Genomic DNA, 16,178 nt, shown 5'->3' on the forward strand with positions numbered 1-16,178 from the left:
CCAGATTTGCTTTAAGTAATCAAGTGGGACAGAATGGGAGGACCAAATAAAACAGAATTGGCCATCTACTGATAACAGTACAAAATAGATAACAGATATACAGGGACACCTTCTACTATTCTTTCTCATTTTGTGTATATTTGTAATTATCCATAATAAAAGTTTTTTTTTCAAAAATGTCTCAGAAAAATTAACTAAAAAAGATGAACACAAATATGTATGATAAAATTGTGAACTGTCAAATTCTAGGTGATGCGAATATGGATGCTTATACTTTCTAGTGTTTAAAAATATTCACAATAGTAAGCAGAGCTTTTTTTTTCTTGAGATGGAGTCTCACTCTGTTGCCCAAGCTGGACTGCAGTGGCGTGAGCTTGGCTCACTGCACCTTCCACCTCCTGGTTCAAGTGATTCTCCTGCCTCAGCCTCCTGAGTATCTGGGACTACAGGCATATACCACCATGCCTGGCTAATTTTTGTATTTTTAGTAGAGATAGGGTTTCCCCATGTTGCCCAGGCTGGTCTTGAACTCCTGACTTCAAGTGATCTGCCTGTCTCGGCCTCCACTCAGGTATGAGCTCCCTTTTTTTTTTTGGAGATAGGGTCTAATTCTGTTACCTAGGGTGGAATGTAATGGCACAATCTCTGCTCACTGAAGCCTTGACTTCCCTGGCTCAAGTGATCCTCTCCCTTCAGTCTCCCCAGTAGCTGGGACTACAGACAAATGACACTAGATGCCTGGCTACGTTTTGTATTTTTTTGTAGAGATGGGATTTTGCCATGTTGCCCAGGCTGGTCTCAAACTCTGGGGCTTACAGGGGTGAGCTACCCCACCTGGAGTCAGTAAGCAGAATTTTATCTTATTATTTTTTTTTCGAGACGGAGTCTTGCTCTGTCATCCAGGCTGGAGTGCAGTGGCACGATCTCAGCTCACTGCAACTTCCTCATCCTAGGCTCAAGCGATTCTCCCGCCTCAGCCTCCCTAGTATCTGGGATTAGAGGTGTGTGCCATCATGCCCGGCTAATTTTTGTAAGTAAGCAGAATTTTAAAAGCACTTAAGCCAGGGTTATCCAATCTTTTGGCTTCCCTGGGCCACACTGGAAGAAGAAGAATTGTCTTGGGCCACGCATAAAATACATTATGACAAATGATAGCTGAAGAGCTTAAAAAAAATTGCAAAAAAATCTCATAATGTTTTAAGAAAGTTTACGAATTTGCTTTGGTCCACACTGAAAGCTGTCCTAGGCTGCATGTGGCCCACGGCCTGCAGCCCGCAGGTTGGACAAACTTGACTTAAAACCAGGCAGGACTCAGAGCCGTGTGTCCAGCTAGAGGGATTATGAAAGGTGGTTACAGACACCTAATGCCAGCCATTACCAGTAATCTCCCCCTAAATTCAATGCAAATGACAAAATTCACCAAAAATGCTCAAACATGAACTACTAAATTATGAAGGCAAAGAAAAAATAGGGACCTAGACAAAAGGATTTCATCTGACTAAACAGTGAAAACATGTTTATTATACTTACTGCAACCCCAGGGGAGCTCAAAAGTTTTATGGTATGGAGCTCCATTATATAGAGTTATAAATAAACCAAGATAAAGCAGCTAACCAGCTTGTTACTCAGACACATTAACCAGGCCGTGACATCAGTAGCTGTTGCAAAACCACTGCTTATCGACCAAAATACATAACCACAGCATAGTCTCATATCTTCCATGGCCACAGATAAAGATACTTTTCATACCTGATGATGACGCACTGGTTCTCTCTGTCAATGATCATGTTTCTGTACACACTATCAGCAAGGGCATAGATATGTGGTGGGTTTTCATACTGTGCCTAGAAAAGCAAAAAATAATAATACATAAATAATAAAAATTAAACAAGAAAAACAAAATCATGGTCAGATAGGCAACACATTAAATTTCTTTTTCTGAATTTGGAAATGAATCGTGCACTATGGTTCCAACGCCTATAATTACATCTTAAAGTTTGCACGATATAAGAATTCATAAAATTTCCTAGGTCAAGGTTACACCCTCGCAAAATTAAGACAGAATTTGGAAGGAGTCTTCCGTAGGCATATCCATGATTCAGCCTTCTGGATGTGGAGTGTCTTCAGACACTCCAACACCCCACCCTTCCACCCATACATGCCTCTGCAGGTGACAGTCCATTTCTAAATGTTTCTGTAGACACTCGGGCAACAGGTCTTAGGAGAGGCCTGCCCAACACCTAGTTCTGACTTCTACCAGAATTCTAAATTCCTATGTAATTTTTTTAAAGAGGCCATGTGGTAGACTCTGGGGCCTCAGAAGGAATTAGGTGAGATTATCTATGGATCAGAAAAAATACTGAAATCTTTCTATAAGAAGAGGGCAAGAAGGTATGTTCTTTAAAGGGATAAGCTAGTTTGGCCAGTTTGTTTCATCTCTATTGGAAAAAAAAATCCTACCACACTAAGATATTCTCCTGGGTTTGTGATTTCATCTTATGGGATATCTTAGCTATGCACAAATATCAAACTAAATACATTTTCCATGCTTAATAAATTCTCAGGCTGACTTCAGCCCTGCTTTATTCAATTTCTTGACACCCACCTTCACCACAACCTCAAAAATTACTAAAAAGAGAAATACTTTGTTGGGTATATGTGGAGAAAAAACACTCCTAGCCTGTGATCACTCCAAGCTACTTGGCAGGCTGAGGCAGAAGAGTCATTTAACCCCAGGACTTGGAGTCTAGTCTCCACACACAAAAAAATTTTTAATTAGCTGGGTGTGGGAGCACATACCTGCGGTCCTAGCTACTTGGGAGGCTGAGGTGGGAGGATAGCTTGAGTTCAGGAGCTGGAGGATGCAGTGAGGTATAATTATGGGAATAATAGCGTTCAAGCTGCAAGTCTCACAGTATAAATGATGGATGGGAAAGCAATTTGAAAAGGTAGAGTGATATACAAAGGTGAAGCTTAACTTAATCCATCTTTGGATTAATTTACTCAATCCATTTTATTGTGCAGTGACTTACTATAGAAAAGGGGGACTGGCTGAGAAGTTGTTGCTCACTGCCATGCTCTGGAAGATGAGAGTTTGGTGGGGAGGGGTTAGGATGAGGGGGCTTTGTATCCAATACGCAGTGTTCTTCCCGTGTTGTAGGCAGGGGGCTCATAAGGGGAACTACCCAGGGAGGGCTGCAAGCTATGCCTAGGACTGATCACCTAAAGAACCCTATGCAGGAGCCAGAATATGTGATCTCTGCCTTAACCTTATGGTCAGGAGCAGATACCTGGATATGGTTTTAAATGGACTTCTAGTATACACTAGGATTGTGCAGGATTATTATAGTTATTATTTTACTTTAACAGAGTTTAATTGAGAAAAGAATGATTTGTGAACAAGGCCGCCCTGGAACAAGAATAGGTTCAGAGAGCCTCCAGTGCTGCCATATGCTATAAGATTTTTGGGCAGAAGAAGGAAAGTGATATACAGAAAATGGAAGTGAGGGCCAGCCCTGGCTCAGGCCTGTAATCTCTTTGGGATGCTGAGGTGGGATGATCACTTGAGGTCAGGAGTCCGAGAACAGTCTGGCCAATGTGGCAAAACCCCGTATCTACTAAAAATACAAAAATTAGCCAGGCGTACTGGCACATGCCTGTAATCCCAGCTACTCAAGAGGCTGAGGCAGGAGAACTGCTTGAACCCAGGAGGTGGAGGTTGCAGTGAGCTGAGATTGCACCACTGCACTCCAGCCTGGTGACAGAGTGAGACTCCGTCTCAAAACAAAACATAACAAACAAAAAAAATATATATATATACAGAAAATGGAAGTGAGGTACAGAAAGAGCCAGATTAGTTACAGATTAGTTTGGAGTTTGCCTTATTTGAACACAGTTTGAATTGTTGGCCACCTTTGATTGGCCAAAACTCAGTGACTGGCAGAAGAGCAGGTTATAGTTTGTTTATACATCTGGTTAGGCTACAGTTTACTGTGTACAGAGAAACATTTAGGGCTGGGTGTGACGGCTCATGTCTGTAATCCCAGCACTTCTGGGGCAAGACCAGAGGATCACTTGAATCCAGCAGTTCTAGATCAACCTGGGCAACATAGTGAGACCTCCTCTCTACAAAAAAGAAACAAAAGTAGCTGGACATGGTGGTGTGCACCTGTAGTCCCAGCTATTCGCTTGGGAAGCTGAGGTGGGGGGATCGCTTGAGTGCTGGAGGTGGAGGTTGCTGTGAGCCAAGATCACAGCACTGCACTTCAGCATGCGTGACAGAGTAAGACCTTGTTTCAAAAGAAAAAAGAAAAAAACCTTTAGCCCGAACTTAAAATATGTAAGGAGGCAGCTTTAGGCTAAACTTAAGTTAACAATTCCCCTCTCTTGGTTTTTTTGTTTTTAAATAGAGGCAGGGTCTCATGATGTTGCCCAGGCTGGTCTTGAACTCCTGGACTCAAGCGATCCTCCCATCTTGGCCTCCCAATTTGCTGGGATTATAGGCATGAGCCACCACGCCCAGTCCAATTTCCCTCTTTTGGTCATCCTCTCAATTTTGAGATACTGACCAAAACTTAGGCACTGATGTCACTCTGTCACCACTGTAAAAATGTATTTACTTGCTCTCAAATATCATTGAGAAATAGCAGAACAGTGGGGTTTGTAAGATGGGAACAAAGATTTTAGGTTACTTTTTGTAAGGGTTAGAGGGGACCTCCTCCCTGCTGGCATTTCCTGGTCTGTTTAAGTTTCGATTATGTCACATGTAACATGAGTGACTCCATGTTGGTTTGGTCTGGTCTGTCAGACCAGACCAAATGCTAGTGAATGAGATCAGTCCAAAACAATGGAATCTCATAATTTTGTTTAAAAATTTCCCTCTTTGGGTCAGGTTCTCACTTAGGTGAGAGTGTCACCAAAACTTAGGCCTTAGTACCCCTCTTAGTTACCATCATTTTGGGTTTCTGGTCTCAAGTGCACAATCTTTAATGACTCTTTGAAATGAGAAAGTAGAGGACTGCAAGAAAGACAAGAAGATGGAAAATGGAAGGAAATGGAGTGGAAAGAAAGCCATGGGCAATGGGGGAAAGTCATTGCCCAATAAGGCTTCAACACTGCAGAACTGTCATACTTGACCTTTGCATGTCACCCTGTATTTTCCAAACTGGTTTCCTATCTGTGGTCTTATTGAACCTCTCAGCTATCTGTGAGAAAGCTATACAGTGGGCATTTCCTTTACCTGATTCTTCCCTCCCTTGAGACTCTCAAAGTCATTAGGACCTGACTTCAACTCCTAGCTCCACCACTCAGTAGATTTTAGTACTTCACACTCTCTAACCTTCAGTTTCCTCATCTGTGAAATGGAGACAGCCAGCATCCAGGGCTGTTTTATTATTGCTGCAAGTATAACATAGTACACGGCACTCAGTAAATACCAGTTTTACAATCATCTGTTACCATTAGCAGTAAAATTAAGCATATTTTTTAGAAATTCTACATTTTCTTAAAGAGAACACTTCAAAAGATAAATGGTCTAAAAGGGACATGCATACAGCAACCCTTTTCAGAAAACTAGAGAAACACACATGCACGGCACTTCCATCTACAGTGCCTTGGCTGTCATTGAGGACGCCAAGCCAGCTCTGTGTGCCTGCTGATCGGGGCACTAGGGCAGGGCCAGCCTCTGCTGACAGTGTTTCCCTTGTGCTGGGCTCCCATAAAGGCAGCATTATCAAAGGTCTTTCGCGTGGCAGCCTCCTTCGGCTCCAGCTACCGGCACCATTCATCTGGCAACAATGGGGTGGGCTCTTGCTCTGGGTAAATTGCCTTCCACTTCAACTGATGAATTTGTGTGGGCTCTCTTTTGTTTGCTTTTTAGGGGTCAGGATTAATGAAAGCTCTTGTGCTTCTTCTGCAAAGAGGGAAGGAAAAGGAAAGGAAAAAGATGCAGAGATGGGGAGGCCTGGGGAAGTGATGAACCACAGAATAAAATATATTAAGGAGAATTACAGCTTCCAGTTTTACTATACAACTGAAATGGCTATGGAGCTGATTATGAATAGGAACCAGGGTCAAATTAATAAATGAAGTAATACAAGATTCATTTTTCATGTTCAAGTCATAGTCATAGTTTAACAATGGTTCTGATTCTACAAATCAGCACCCACTGCTCTATTTTTTTTACCCATAACTGATTTTTATTCCTTAGATTTTTGTGGCATATGTGGAAGCAGGAAGATCCCTAAGCTGTAAGTCCTACATCCCATTTAATTAATTTTCTACGTAAATAAGGCTCAAATATTAGACAGTCCTAAGGTTTTTTGCACTGTGCTCTAAAAAGCAGATCATTGGCCAGGCGTGGTGGCTCATGCCTGTAATCCCAGCACTTTGGGAGCCTGAGGCAGGTAGATCACCTGAGGTCAGGAGTTCAAGACTAGCTTGACCAACATGGTGAAACCCCATCTCTACTAAAAATACAAAATTAGCTGGGCGTGGTAGCGCATGCCTATAATCTCAGCTACTCGGGAGGCTGAGGCAGGAGAGTTGTTTGAACCCAGAAGGTGGAGGTTGCAGTGAGCCGATTTCATGCCATTGCAGTCCAGCCTGGGCAACAAGAGCAAAATTCTGTCTCAAAAAAAATAAATAAATAAAATAAAAATAAAATAATAAAAATTAAAACATAAAAAGATCATTAAAAATAAAAAAAGTCACTTAAGTTTCTCCAATAAAAAGTTCGTAACAGAAAAGTGCAAAGTACTGCTAACTTCAAGAAAAACCAGGTCTGCATCATAAAAGCCCTAAATAAGGCAGCAATTTATGTGACACGTAACTTACCGCTCCTTGGTACATTTCAATTTCCTTTTCCCCAAAATATGGCATCTGCTTGAAAGGATTGACTGAGATTAATACAGATCCTATGTATGTCTGAATTTAAACTCAGTTAAGGTCCATCATTAATCTTCATAGCTACACATTTTTCAAATTAAGTAACCAGATGTTATTAAGAATTGGTAATGACTGTCCAAGTGGAAAGGTTGTGTGCTTATTTTCTAAAAGATTACAAATAAAGACAAAAGCAATCATGCAACTAGCACAGGCTTTGTTCCTCCTAAGGAAGAGTAATAAATTTAATTACCAAGGTGCTACAAAATGAAATCATTATGTTAAATAAATTAAAGCACATTCTTTCAAGATCGGCGACATGTGCAGCAAGGAGAAAAGAAAACAAAGCAAAAATGGCCAAGGAGTGAAAAAACCAGTTACCAGTCCTCCCCTCAAATTACATGCATTTTTTTCCTTTGAACTTTCATATCTGTTAGGTACACTAAAAACACATTCATCGGCCGGGCACGGTGGCTCATGTCTGTTATCCAAGCACTTTGGGAGGCTGAGGCGGGCAGATCATTTGAGGTCAGGAGCTGGAGACCAGCCTGGCCAACATGGCAAAACCCCATCTCTACTAAAAATATAAAAATTAGGCGGGAGTGGTGGCACAAGCCTGTAGTCCCTGCTACTCTACTCAGGAGGCTGAGGCAGGAGAATCGCATGAACCCAGGAGGCAGAGGTTGCAGTGAGCCAAGATCGTGTCATTGCACTCCAGCCTGGGCGACACAGTGAGACTCTGTCCCCCGAAAAAAAAAAATCATCTACTTATTTAACAAATACAGGGATACAAGATGAACTAACAGCTCTGTTCTCCAGAAGCTTAGAGGAATTAAAAGGCGTGAACAAGGTAATTTTCTGGCCAGGTGCAGTGGCTCATGCCTGTACTCCCAGCATATTAGAAGGTCAAAGGGGTGGACGGCTTTAGGCCAGGAGTTTGAGGCCAGCCTGGGCAACATAGGGAAACTCCATCTCTTAAAAAAAAAAAAAAAAAAAACCAAAAAAATTAGCTGGGCATGGGGGTGTGTGCCTATAGTGCCAGCTACTTGGGAGGCTGAGGCGGGAGGATTGCTTGAGGCCAGGAGGCAGAGGTTGCAGTGAGCCCAGATCAGAGGTTACAGCAAGCCAAGATCACATCACTGCATTCCAGCCTGGGTGACAGAGACAGACCTTGTCTCAAAATAATAGTAATAATCATAAATAAGGTAGTTTTCAGAGAAGAAAATTATAAACCCACCTACATCAGGTTTAGGGAAAGAAGGTATTATTTCTGCTTGGGGAATCCAAAAACGCTTCTTAGAGAGGCTATGTTTATGCTGGGCCTTAAAAATTTTACACAACACATTTTAATATGCCAAAATAAATGAAGTCTTATGATCACATGAAAAATATTTCCATTTATTCATTCAACAATCAACTAATTTGAATTGGGTGCTTACTTAACATGCCAGGCACTGTTTTAGATGCTCGGGATATGACAGTGAACAAAATAAACAGAACAGATACAACTTTTTGACTTCATGGAAAAATCAAAACAAACACACAGACATTCAAAACTGTTTCAATGATCAATTTCAAGGTGTTTAGAAATTTTACAAATAAATTGTTAAAGAGAAAGTTATTTATAAATGTATAGTTTTAGATAAAGACTTAAAACGATGAGATTTCCTCCCACAGGGGGACATTTTTATATTTACATATTAAGACCTGTGTACCATGAAAACCAGGCCAGGTGTTCAGTCAGACTGGCTGGTGCTGATGGAGATAAAATAGGACCTACTTGATAGCCTCACTATACTTAAATAATTATAAAATGCTCAGCACTGTGTCTGAACATAGCATGTAGTAGTGGCTTTTCCTTAATTAATATCGTCTAAGGCACATGTTTTATCCTGTTAATATCTGAAATCATGATGCATATTTCAAGTGTGGTTTAACATGCCAGGTGCTGTTTTAGAGGCAATGGTTTGTTAGTTTCTATTAGACACAGGGTTATTATTATTATTGAATACAAATCAATGTGAGATGGATCATATAATCATATAATTTTTTTAAAGATAATATTTTAAATTATTGTATATATACAAAGGTGAGCATGCAGGATGACATGATTGTGATTTTACTTCTCTTTGTCACTGACCAGAGAGATCTTCAGACTTGAAAGGGCTGAACGTGAATTGCTACTACAGAAGATGAGGTGGTTTTAAGACCACTCCAGTGGCGCCCAGTTCGAGGAGACAGTGAGCCATCACTGAAAATTACTGAAGAGTTAATGGAAGCAGGGCCATGGAAAATGGATCCCCAATTGCCAAAGTCAGAATGAGGCCAATGATAGATTAGTAGCCCGCTTTCTTTGAAGTAAAATTTAGGACACATACATGTACTGTTAAAATTATCAAGCAGATAAGATGTCCATGATGCTGTAGCCAAGACTCAATAAGGGGTGATAAAATTAATTAAACACATACACATTTACATCTTAGCACCAACTAACAGCCCTATTTTACTTCAGGTTGACTATCCCTTATCCAAAACGCTTTTTGCAGATTTTGCATTTTTTCATATTTTGGAACGTTTGCATTACACTCACCATCAGTTCAGCATCCCTAACCCAAAAACCCAAAATCGAAATGCTCTGATGAGCATTATGTCCATTATCAAAACATTTCAAACTCTGCAGCATTTCTAATTTGGAAATTTTCAGATTAAGGATACTCAACCTATACAGGGAAACTGAGGCATAGAGAAATTTTAAAAGTTGCTTAAGGTCACAAACTATAAGTGGCAGAGCTATGATTCTAACTCAGGCAGTCTGGATCCCAAGCCCATACTCCTGATCAACAAGCTAGAATGCCTAAGATAAGCAGGTACTGTGTTAACATTATTATTGGTAGCCAGATTTAGCAAATAAAAACACAGAAAACTAGTTAAATTGGAAAGTCATTCAAACAAGAATTTTTTTTAAAGTATGTCCCAAATAAGTATGTTCCCCAGTAATATTTGGTACATATAGTAAAAAGTAACTTGTTTATCTGAAATTCAAACTTAACCAGCAGTCCTGAATTTTATCTGGCAACCCTAAATTGGCAGCCTCTTCTGACTTAGATTCTGTGATGCTTTGCATACTCAAAAACCTACTTCCCTTAGGTGGAATTTTTTTTTTTTTTTTTTTTTTTTTTTTTTTTTTTTTTTTTTTTTGAGGCGGAGTCTCGCTCTGTCGCCCGGGCTGGAGTGCAGTGGCACGATCTCAGCTCACTGCAAGCTCTGCCTCCCGGGTTCACGCCATTCTCCTGCCTCAGCCTCCCAAGTAGCTGGGACTACAGGCGCCCACCACCTCGCCTGGCTAGTTTTTTTGTATTTTCAGTAGAGATGGGGTTTCACTGTGTTAGCCAGGATGGTCTCGATCTCCTGACCTCGTGATCCACCCACCTCAGCCTCCCAAAGTGCTGGGATTACAGGCTTGAGCCACCGCGCCCGGCCCCCTTAGGTGGATTTTGAAAGTATCTTTTCTAAATGGTAAGGACCTAATCAAAATTGAATGAATGAGCTGGGTGTGGTGGTTCGAGCCTGTAGTTCTACTAGCACTTTGGGAGGATAAGGCAGGGGGACCCCTTGAGCTCAGGAGTTTGAAACCAGCCTGGGCAATCTAGTGAGACCTCATCTCTACAAAAAATTTTAAAAAATTAGCCAGGCATGTTGGTACGTGCCTGTAGTTCCTGCTGAGGTGGGAGGATTCCTTAAGCCAAGCAGGTCGAGGTTACAGTGAGCCATGATCATGCCATTGCACTCCAGCCTGGGCAACAGAGGCCAGACCCTGGCTCCAAAAAAAGAAAACAAACAATTAATGAATGAAGTAATAATGATTCTTATGGTAAACCCAATTTTAAAGAAATACAGCACTGCTAGAACCATCTTCACTTCAGAAGAGGAAGATATTTATTTCATGTCTACGTCCATTCCCAGGGAAAAACAAACAGGCAAATAAGCTCCTTCCATGGAGGAGGGTACTTCTTCCCTTAGTTGTAAAGGGAATGTGGTTACTGCCACCTCGTCCTAGACAAATTGATCACTGCACACAAAGAATAAAGGGCTGCCCTCAGACCATCAGCCAAAGGTACCACCTCCCCACCAATCCCTTGGTTATTTAGTAAATATGAATTCAGTTGCCTATGAGCTCCTAAAGTAACCAACATTTTAAACACTGTTAATCTGCTATATAAAGAGATACCTCATTAAGTCTTGATTTTTCACCAAGTAGATTACATAAACTCTGATTAGGGCCTGGTTAAGGAGATATTCAGGAAAAAAAAATAAAAATAAAAATTTCTTTTGGACAATTCTAGGCCAATTCTGAATCAATGACTCAGCTTAGAATGAAATGAAGAGGAAAATTTGTACCTGCTCCCTAAATTTATCAGTAGGGTTCTTGAGGATAATATTATTTGGGAAGACACCTAAAAAATAAAGTTTGGTTTAAAATGGCTGTTTCTGGTTGGGTGCTATAATCACAACACTGTGGGAAGACAAATGGGATGACTGCTTGAGTCCAGGAGTTCGAGACTAGCCTGGGCAATACACTGAGACCTCATCTCTTCAAAACAAAACAAAACCTGCCAAGCATGGTGGTCTTCACATGCAGTCCCAGCTACTTGGAAGGCTGAGGTGGGAGGATCACTTAGGCCTGGGAGGGCAAGGCTGCAGTGAGCTGTGATCATGCCATTGCTCTCCAGCCTAGGTGACAGAGCAAATAAAATGAAATAAAAAATAAAGTCTCAAAAAATAAAATGGCTGTTTCTACAGAAAAACTAAGGAGACTTTAATTCAGACTTAAGGAAAAAAACATATCGTAGTTATTTCCAGTGAGAGTTTGGAATAATTGTTTATCTAAACAATTTTCACCTTTTCCACCTTGCTATGTGTGCAGAGGCCTTAGCTATTTTCCGGAGACCTGTGCTCTCCTGCTGGTTTGGGAACTCCAGGTAATTCCAACAATGCTCACTCCCACTCCTATTACATAATTCAGGTGTGCCTCTGGGAAAAGCCGTTCCAATCATTGTCCCTACCCACATAATCCTTGGTGGTGAAGGTGTGGCCTAAGGTTAATTTTCAAACTGCATGAAGATATGAAGCTATGATACCAAAAAACAGGAGAAAAAAAATGCCAATTATTTAAAAGACTCTGGGAGACAGAAGAGACCCAAGATATCTTTAATTGATGGGTTCCCAAATGCCTGTCCATGGATCTATGAGTTTTCACTAACCTGCAGCAAGAATGACAAAAAAAGAAACAATGCACTGAATTTTTCATAAAGCTTAATTTATTCAATATAAAGAAACTGTCCTTTATTCTTAGATTATTTCCTTCCCACATTTTTGGTGTAAAAATATTCTTTCTTTTTTTTTTTTTTAAGATACCAAAGTATTCAGTTTATTAGGATAGTACACTTTAACATATTACAAGTTACAAAGCCTAAGAAAAAGCAAGCAACAAGTCAATAAAATCACAACTTAGAATTCTAACATTTTCAGATGGTATCATGTGTTGGCTGGGAGCGGTGGCTCACGCCTGTAATCTCAACACTTTGGGAGGCTGAGGCAGGCAGATCACTTGAGGCCAGGAGTTAGAGACTAGCCTGGCCAACATGGTGAAATCCCATCTCTAAAAAAAAAAAATACAAAAATTCTAATTAAACATTTTAAACAGACTATTTTAGATGTTTATTTAATATTGAAATGTGGTCAACTATCATAAAGTATTTCGCTGCATCACAAAAATTCCATATATTAAGGATTTACACAATCCAGGAAAAAAAATTTTTAGAAACTGTTTTTTTATTCTGGTCTGAGCAAAAAAATCTAAAAAGGCTCTCCAAAATCTTGAGTGGAAGTATCATACTCTGCAATGAAATGCTTGAGTTCTTCAACACACCGCTCACCTATTTCATGTAAATTCTGCCTCAATGCAAACTGTATGACTTTTCTAATGAAGGATCTTTTTCAATCAGCATTTTCACCACCATCCCAAAAGTTTCACAGTCTTGTCGGTAAACCTGTTCAATCTCTTTGGTTTTTGATGCTATTGCTTTAGAGCGAGTAGTTAGCTGACTATCTTCAAATAATTCTATCCCATGTGTTGTGTTTGACTCAGGTTCCTCTGGCTGCTCAGTAAACAATGGTGCTGTGGATCCCGCCTCATACTTAGAAATTTCAGGCAAGTTACTTTCATCTGATTTCTCTAGCTTTTCAGCAGCCCACTTGCTTGCAGCCTCAGCAAGCTCCTTTTCAGTTAGCCTACTGGGTTTGTCTAACACCTTTGATGAAGAAACTGCTGAACCACTTGAGGGTGAAGTATCTCTTGATGTTTTCAAAGACTGGACAGGCCTCTCTTTATCTCTTTCAGGATTTCCTTCATTCTGCCGTTTGTAGGAGGCACTAGGACGCACGGACTTTCTATGTTGAGACTGATGGAAAGAGTATGATTTGCTCCTTTCTGGAGAGTAGCTTCTGCTACTGACACTGGAACCAGATCTGCTGTGTGGAGAATCCTTTTGGCCAACAGGTGATTCTCTGAAAAAAGTATTGTCCCTTTTATGAGGAGACCACTCTCTCGCATAATGGGAAGAGTAGAAACTTTTTCTTCTAAAGCCATCTCTCATTTCCCTGTATTCAGGTTGCCTGCTTGCAGAATGATCATCTCTTGTCCATCTATAGCCAGATTCATCTCCTCTGTGAGGTGGACCACTTCTTCCATCATGAGAAAAACTGCGGCCCTCGTCATAGTCTCGGTAATCAACATGACTATAATATCTATTGTAGCTTCCTTCACCAGGTCTGTCTAGCAGTGGTGGTTTCTTTGGCACAATATTAACTAGTCTATTGTAGCCATCACTGGGATGACTTCGAGGAGGTGCTCGTTCTCTCGGAATTCTATCATATTCATATCGTCCCTCAGACCACATTTCGTCTCTTCTGTAAGCCACTACTGTGGCCCTCCGGGACACCCCGTAAACGTAGTCGTCCGCTCGCCGCCGTTATTCCAAAATATTCTTTCTTTTATGAAATGTGACGGTAGTACAACTTTCAAATGTTTTCTGTTTGTTTTTGGTTTTGTTTTTTTTTTGAGACAGAGTCTCACTCTGTTGCCCAGGCTGGAGTGCAGTGGCGTGATCTCAGCTCACTGCAAGCTCCGCCTCCCAGGTTCACACCATTCTGCCTCAGCCTCCAGAGTAGCTGGGACTACAGGGACCCGCCACCACACCCGGCTAATTTTTTGTATTTTTAGTAGAGACGGGGTTTCACCGTGTTAGCAAGGATGATATCGATCTCCTGACCTTGTGATCTGCCCGCGTCAGCCTCCCAAAGTGCTGGGATTACAGGCATGAGCCACCATGCCCAGCCTCAAATATTTGTTTTTAATAGTCTTATTAGGCAGTGCTAAGAGTTGAACTTTTTTTTAATTTTTATTTTATTATTATTATTTTTTTTGAGACGGAGTCTTGCTCTGTCACCAGGCTGGAGTGCAGCGGCTCAGTCTTGGCTCACTGCAACCTCTGCCTCCCGGGTTCAAGCAATTCACCTGCCTCAGCCTCCCAAGTAGCTGGGACTACAGGCGTGTGCCACCACACCCAGCTAAGTTTTGTATTTTTAGTACAGACGGGGTTTCACCATGTTGGCCAAGATGGTCTCGATCTCTTGACCTCATGATCCGCCCGCCTCGGCCTCCCAAAGTGCTGGGATTACAAGCATGAGCCACTGCACCCAGACAGTTAAACTCTGTTTTAATAGTCAGTGAATTTCCCAAAACTACCTACACTGGTTAAGTGGACTTCCCTGGGTTCATCCCTGAGGTGGCACAGGGAGGTGAGGTGACTTTCCCAGAGTCACGCGGAGAATGGGTGGGCTGGAATTCGAGGCTCTGGCTTCAGCCTGGCGTCTATCTTGCTATGTAGCACGCTGCCCCTCCAGTGAACTGGATGCCAAGGGCCAGGCCTCGCTCGAAAACAACTACGCTGCTTTGAAATCCAGTGGGGCTGGCACAAAAGTCTGGACTCCTAATTCAAAGATTAAAAATGTGCGGTCTTTGGCCGGGCGCGGTGGCTCAAGCCTGTAATCCCAGCACTTTGGGAGGCCGAGACGGTCGGATCACGAGGTCAGGAGATCGAGACCATCTTGGCCTACACGGTGAAACCCCGTCTCTACCAAAAATAAATACAAAAAACTAGCCGGGCGAGGTGGCGGGCGCCTGTAGTCCCAGCTACTCGGGAGGCTGAGGCAGGAGAATGGCGGGAACCCGGGAGGCGGAGCTTGCAGTGAGCTGAGATCCGGCCACTGCACTCCAGCCTGGGCGACAGAGCAAGACTCCGTCTCAAAAAAAAAAAAAAATGTGCGGTCTTTGAGTAAAAACAAGTTTGGAAAGTTGGACTGAATGAGCACGGAGTGCTTTGCACAGGAACTCTTTTCGTCAGCCAAGTGGTCAGAAGTGCTCTCTCCCCATGCACAATAGAGAACACTGTAATGTTTTCCTCATAGATCTTACAATGTAACTGTAAAAAGTGCGGCAACATTGATGACAAACAGATGGCAAATTAAACCTTCTTTGTCATAGGACAAATAAGTCAAAAATATGGAGTTTTATTGGTAAACAATGTCAGCATTTTCGAAGTGGATTTTTTTTTTTTTCCTAATGTAGAAGAAATGTGCATTCAGCCTAAATGCATTAACAATCGATTGCCCCAAATGCTGATTTTCAATACAAGACAATGTGCAGGAATTAGATATAGAAGGGATAAAGTGAGCAATCTTATAACTTAATGTGAAATCAAGTCTCTTCTTGTCTTAACAATTAAACATAGGAGAGGGAAAAAACCCAACTCCTACTTACAGTAATGCCATTCTATTATAATATTCCCTTAACATTGAAGTGTTAAAGGACGCTTTTATCACTTAGCAGAGGAAGATTTGCAGCAGACCACCCGTATTATATCATAAACATCCATCAAGCTTCCTCAAAGCTGAAAGCTACTCTGTGCTAATGATAGAAAGCACATTTATGCTGGGCTTCCCATATATTGAGTGGGTAGAGATTTCTAAAACATAAAGTCATTAGTGGTCTAGTAACTCATTTCCTTGGTAGAGCACACGATTCGTCAGTCATCGATTCAAAGGCATTAATTCAAAGGCGCATAAACAGCCCTCTCTGTGTGAGTCATTTAAAAACTCTGTTGTCTGAATTTAAAAAGCAAGTCTTAACAGTCAACAAATTGTCAATGAATACTTAATACAATGCACCATGCCAA

The 16,178-nt window shown here is 41.4% G+C and overlaps 1 protein-coding gene and 1 pseudogene across 2 annotated transcripts in view; both read right to left on the reverse strand.

Moving 5' to 3' along the window:
* MYO1E (myosin IE) overlaps positions 1–16,178 on the reverse strand; it is a 243,828-nt gene that overhangs the window by 122,653 nt on the left and 104,997 nt on the right. The window contains exons 3-4 of the mRNA XM_010374243.2: positions 6,835–6,924; positions 1,750–1,844 (exon numbers count right to left, since the gene is read on the reverse strand). Coding sequence (XP_010372545.1) covers positions 1,750–1,844; positions 6,835–6,924 — 185 coding nt within the window. The remainder of the gene's footprint in view (positions 1–1,749; positions 1,845–6,834; positions 6,925–16,178) is intronic.
* LOC104670888 lies at positions 12,264–13,915 on the reverse strand (annotated as a pseudogene). Its single transcript, XR_749209.2, has one exon. The product of XR_749209.2 is annotated as a periphilin-1 pseudogene (transcript).

The sequence above is a fragment of the Rhinopithecus roxellana genome, chromosome 5 (genome assembly GCF_007565055.1).
Source record: "Rhinopithecus roxellana isolate Shanxi Qingling chromosome 5, ASM756505v1, whole genome shotgun sequence".
NCBI classification, from domain to species: Eukaryota; Metazoa; Chordata; class Mammalia; order Primates; family Cercopithecidae; genus Rhinopithecus; species Rhinopithecus roxellana.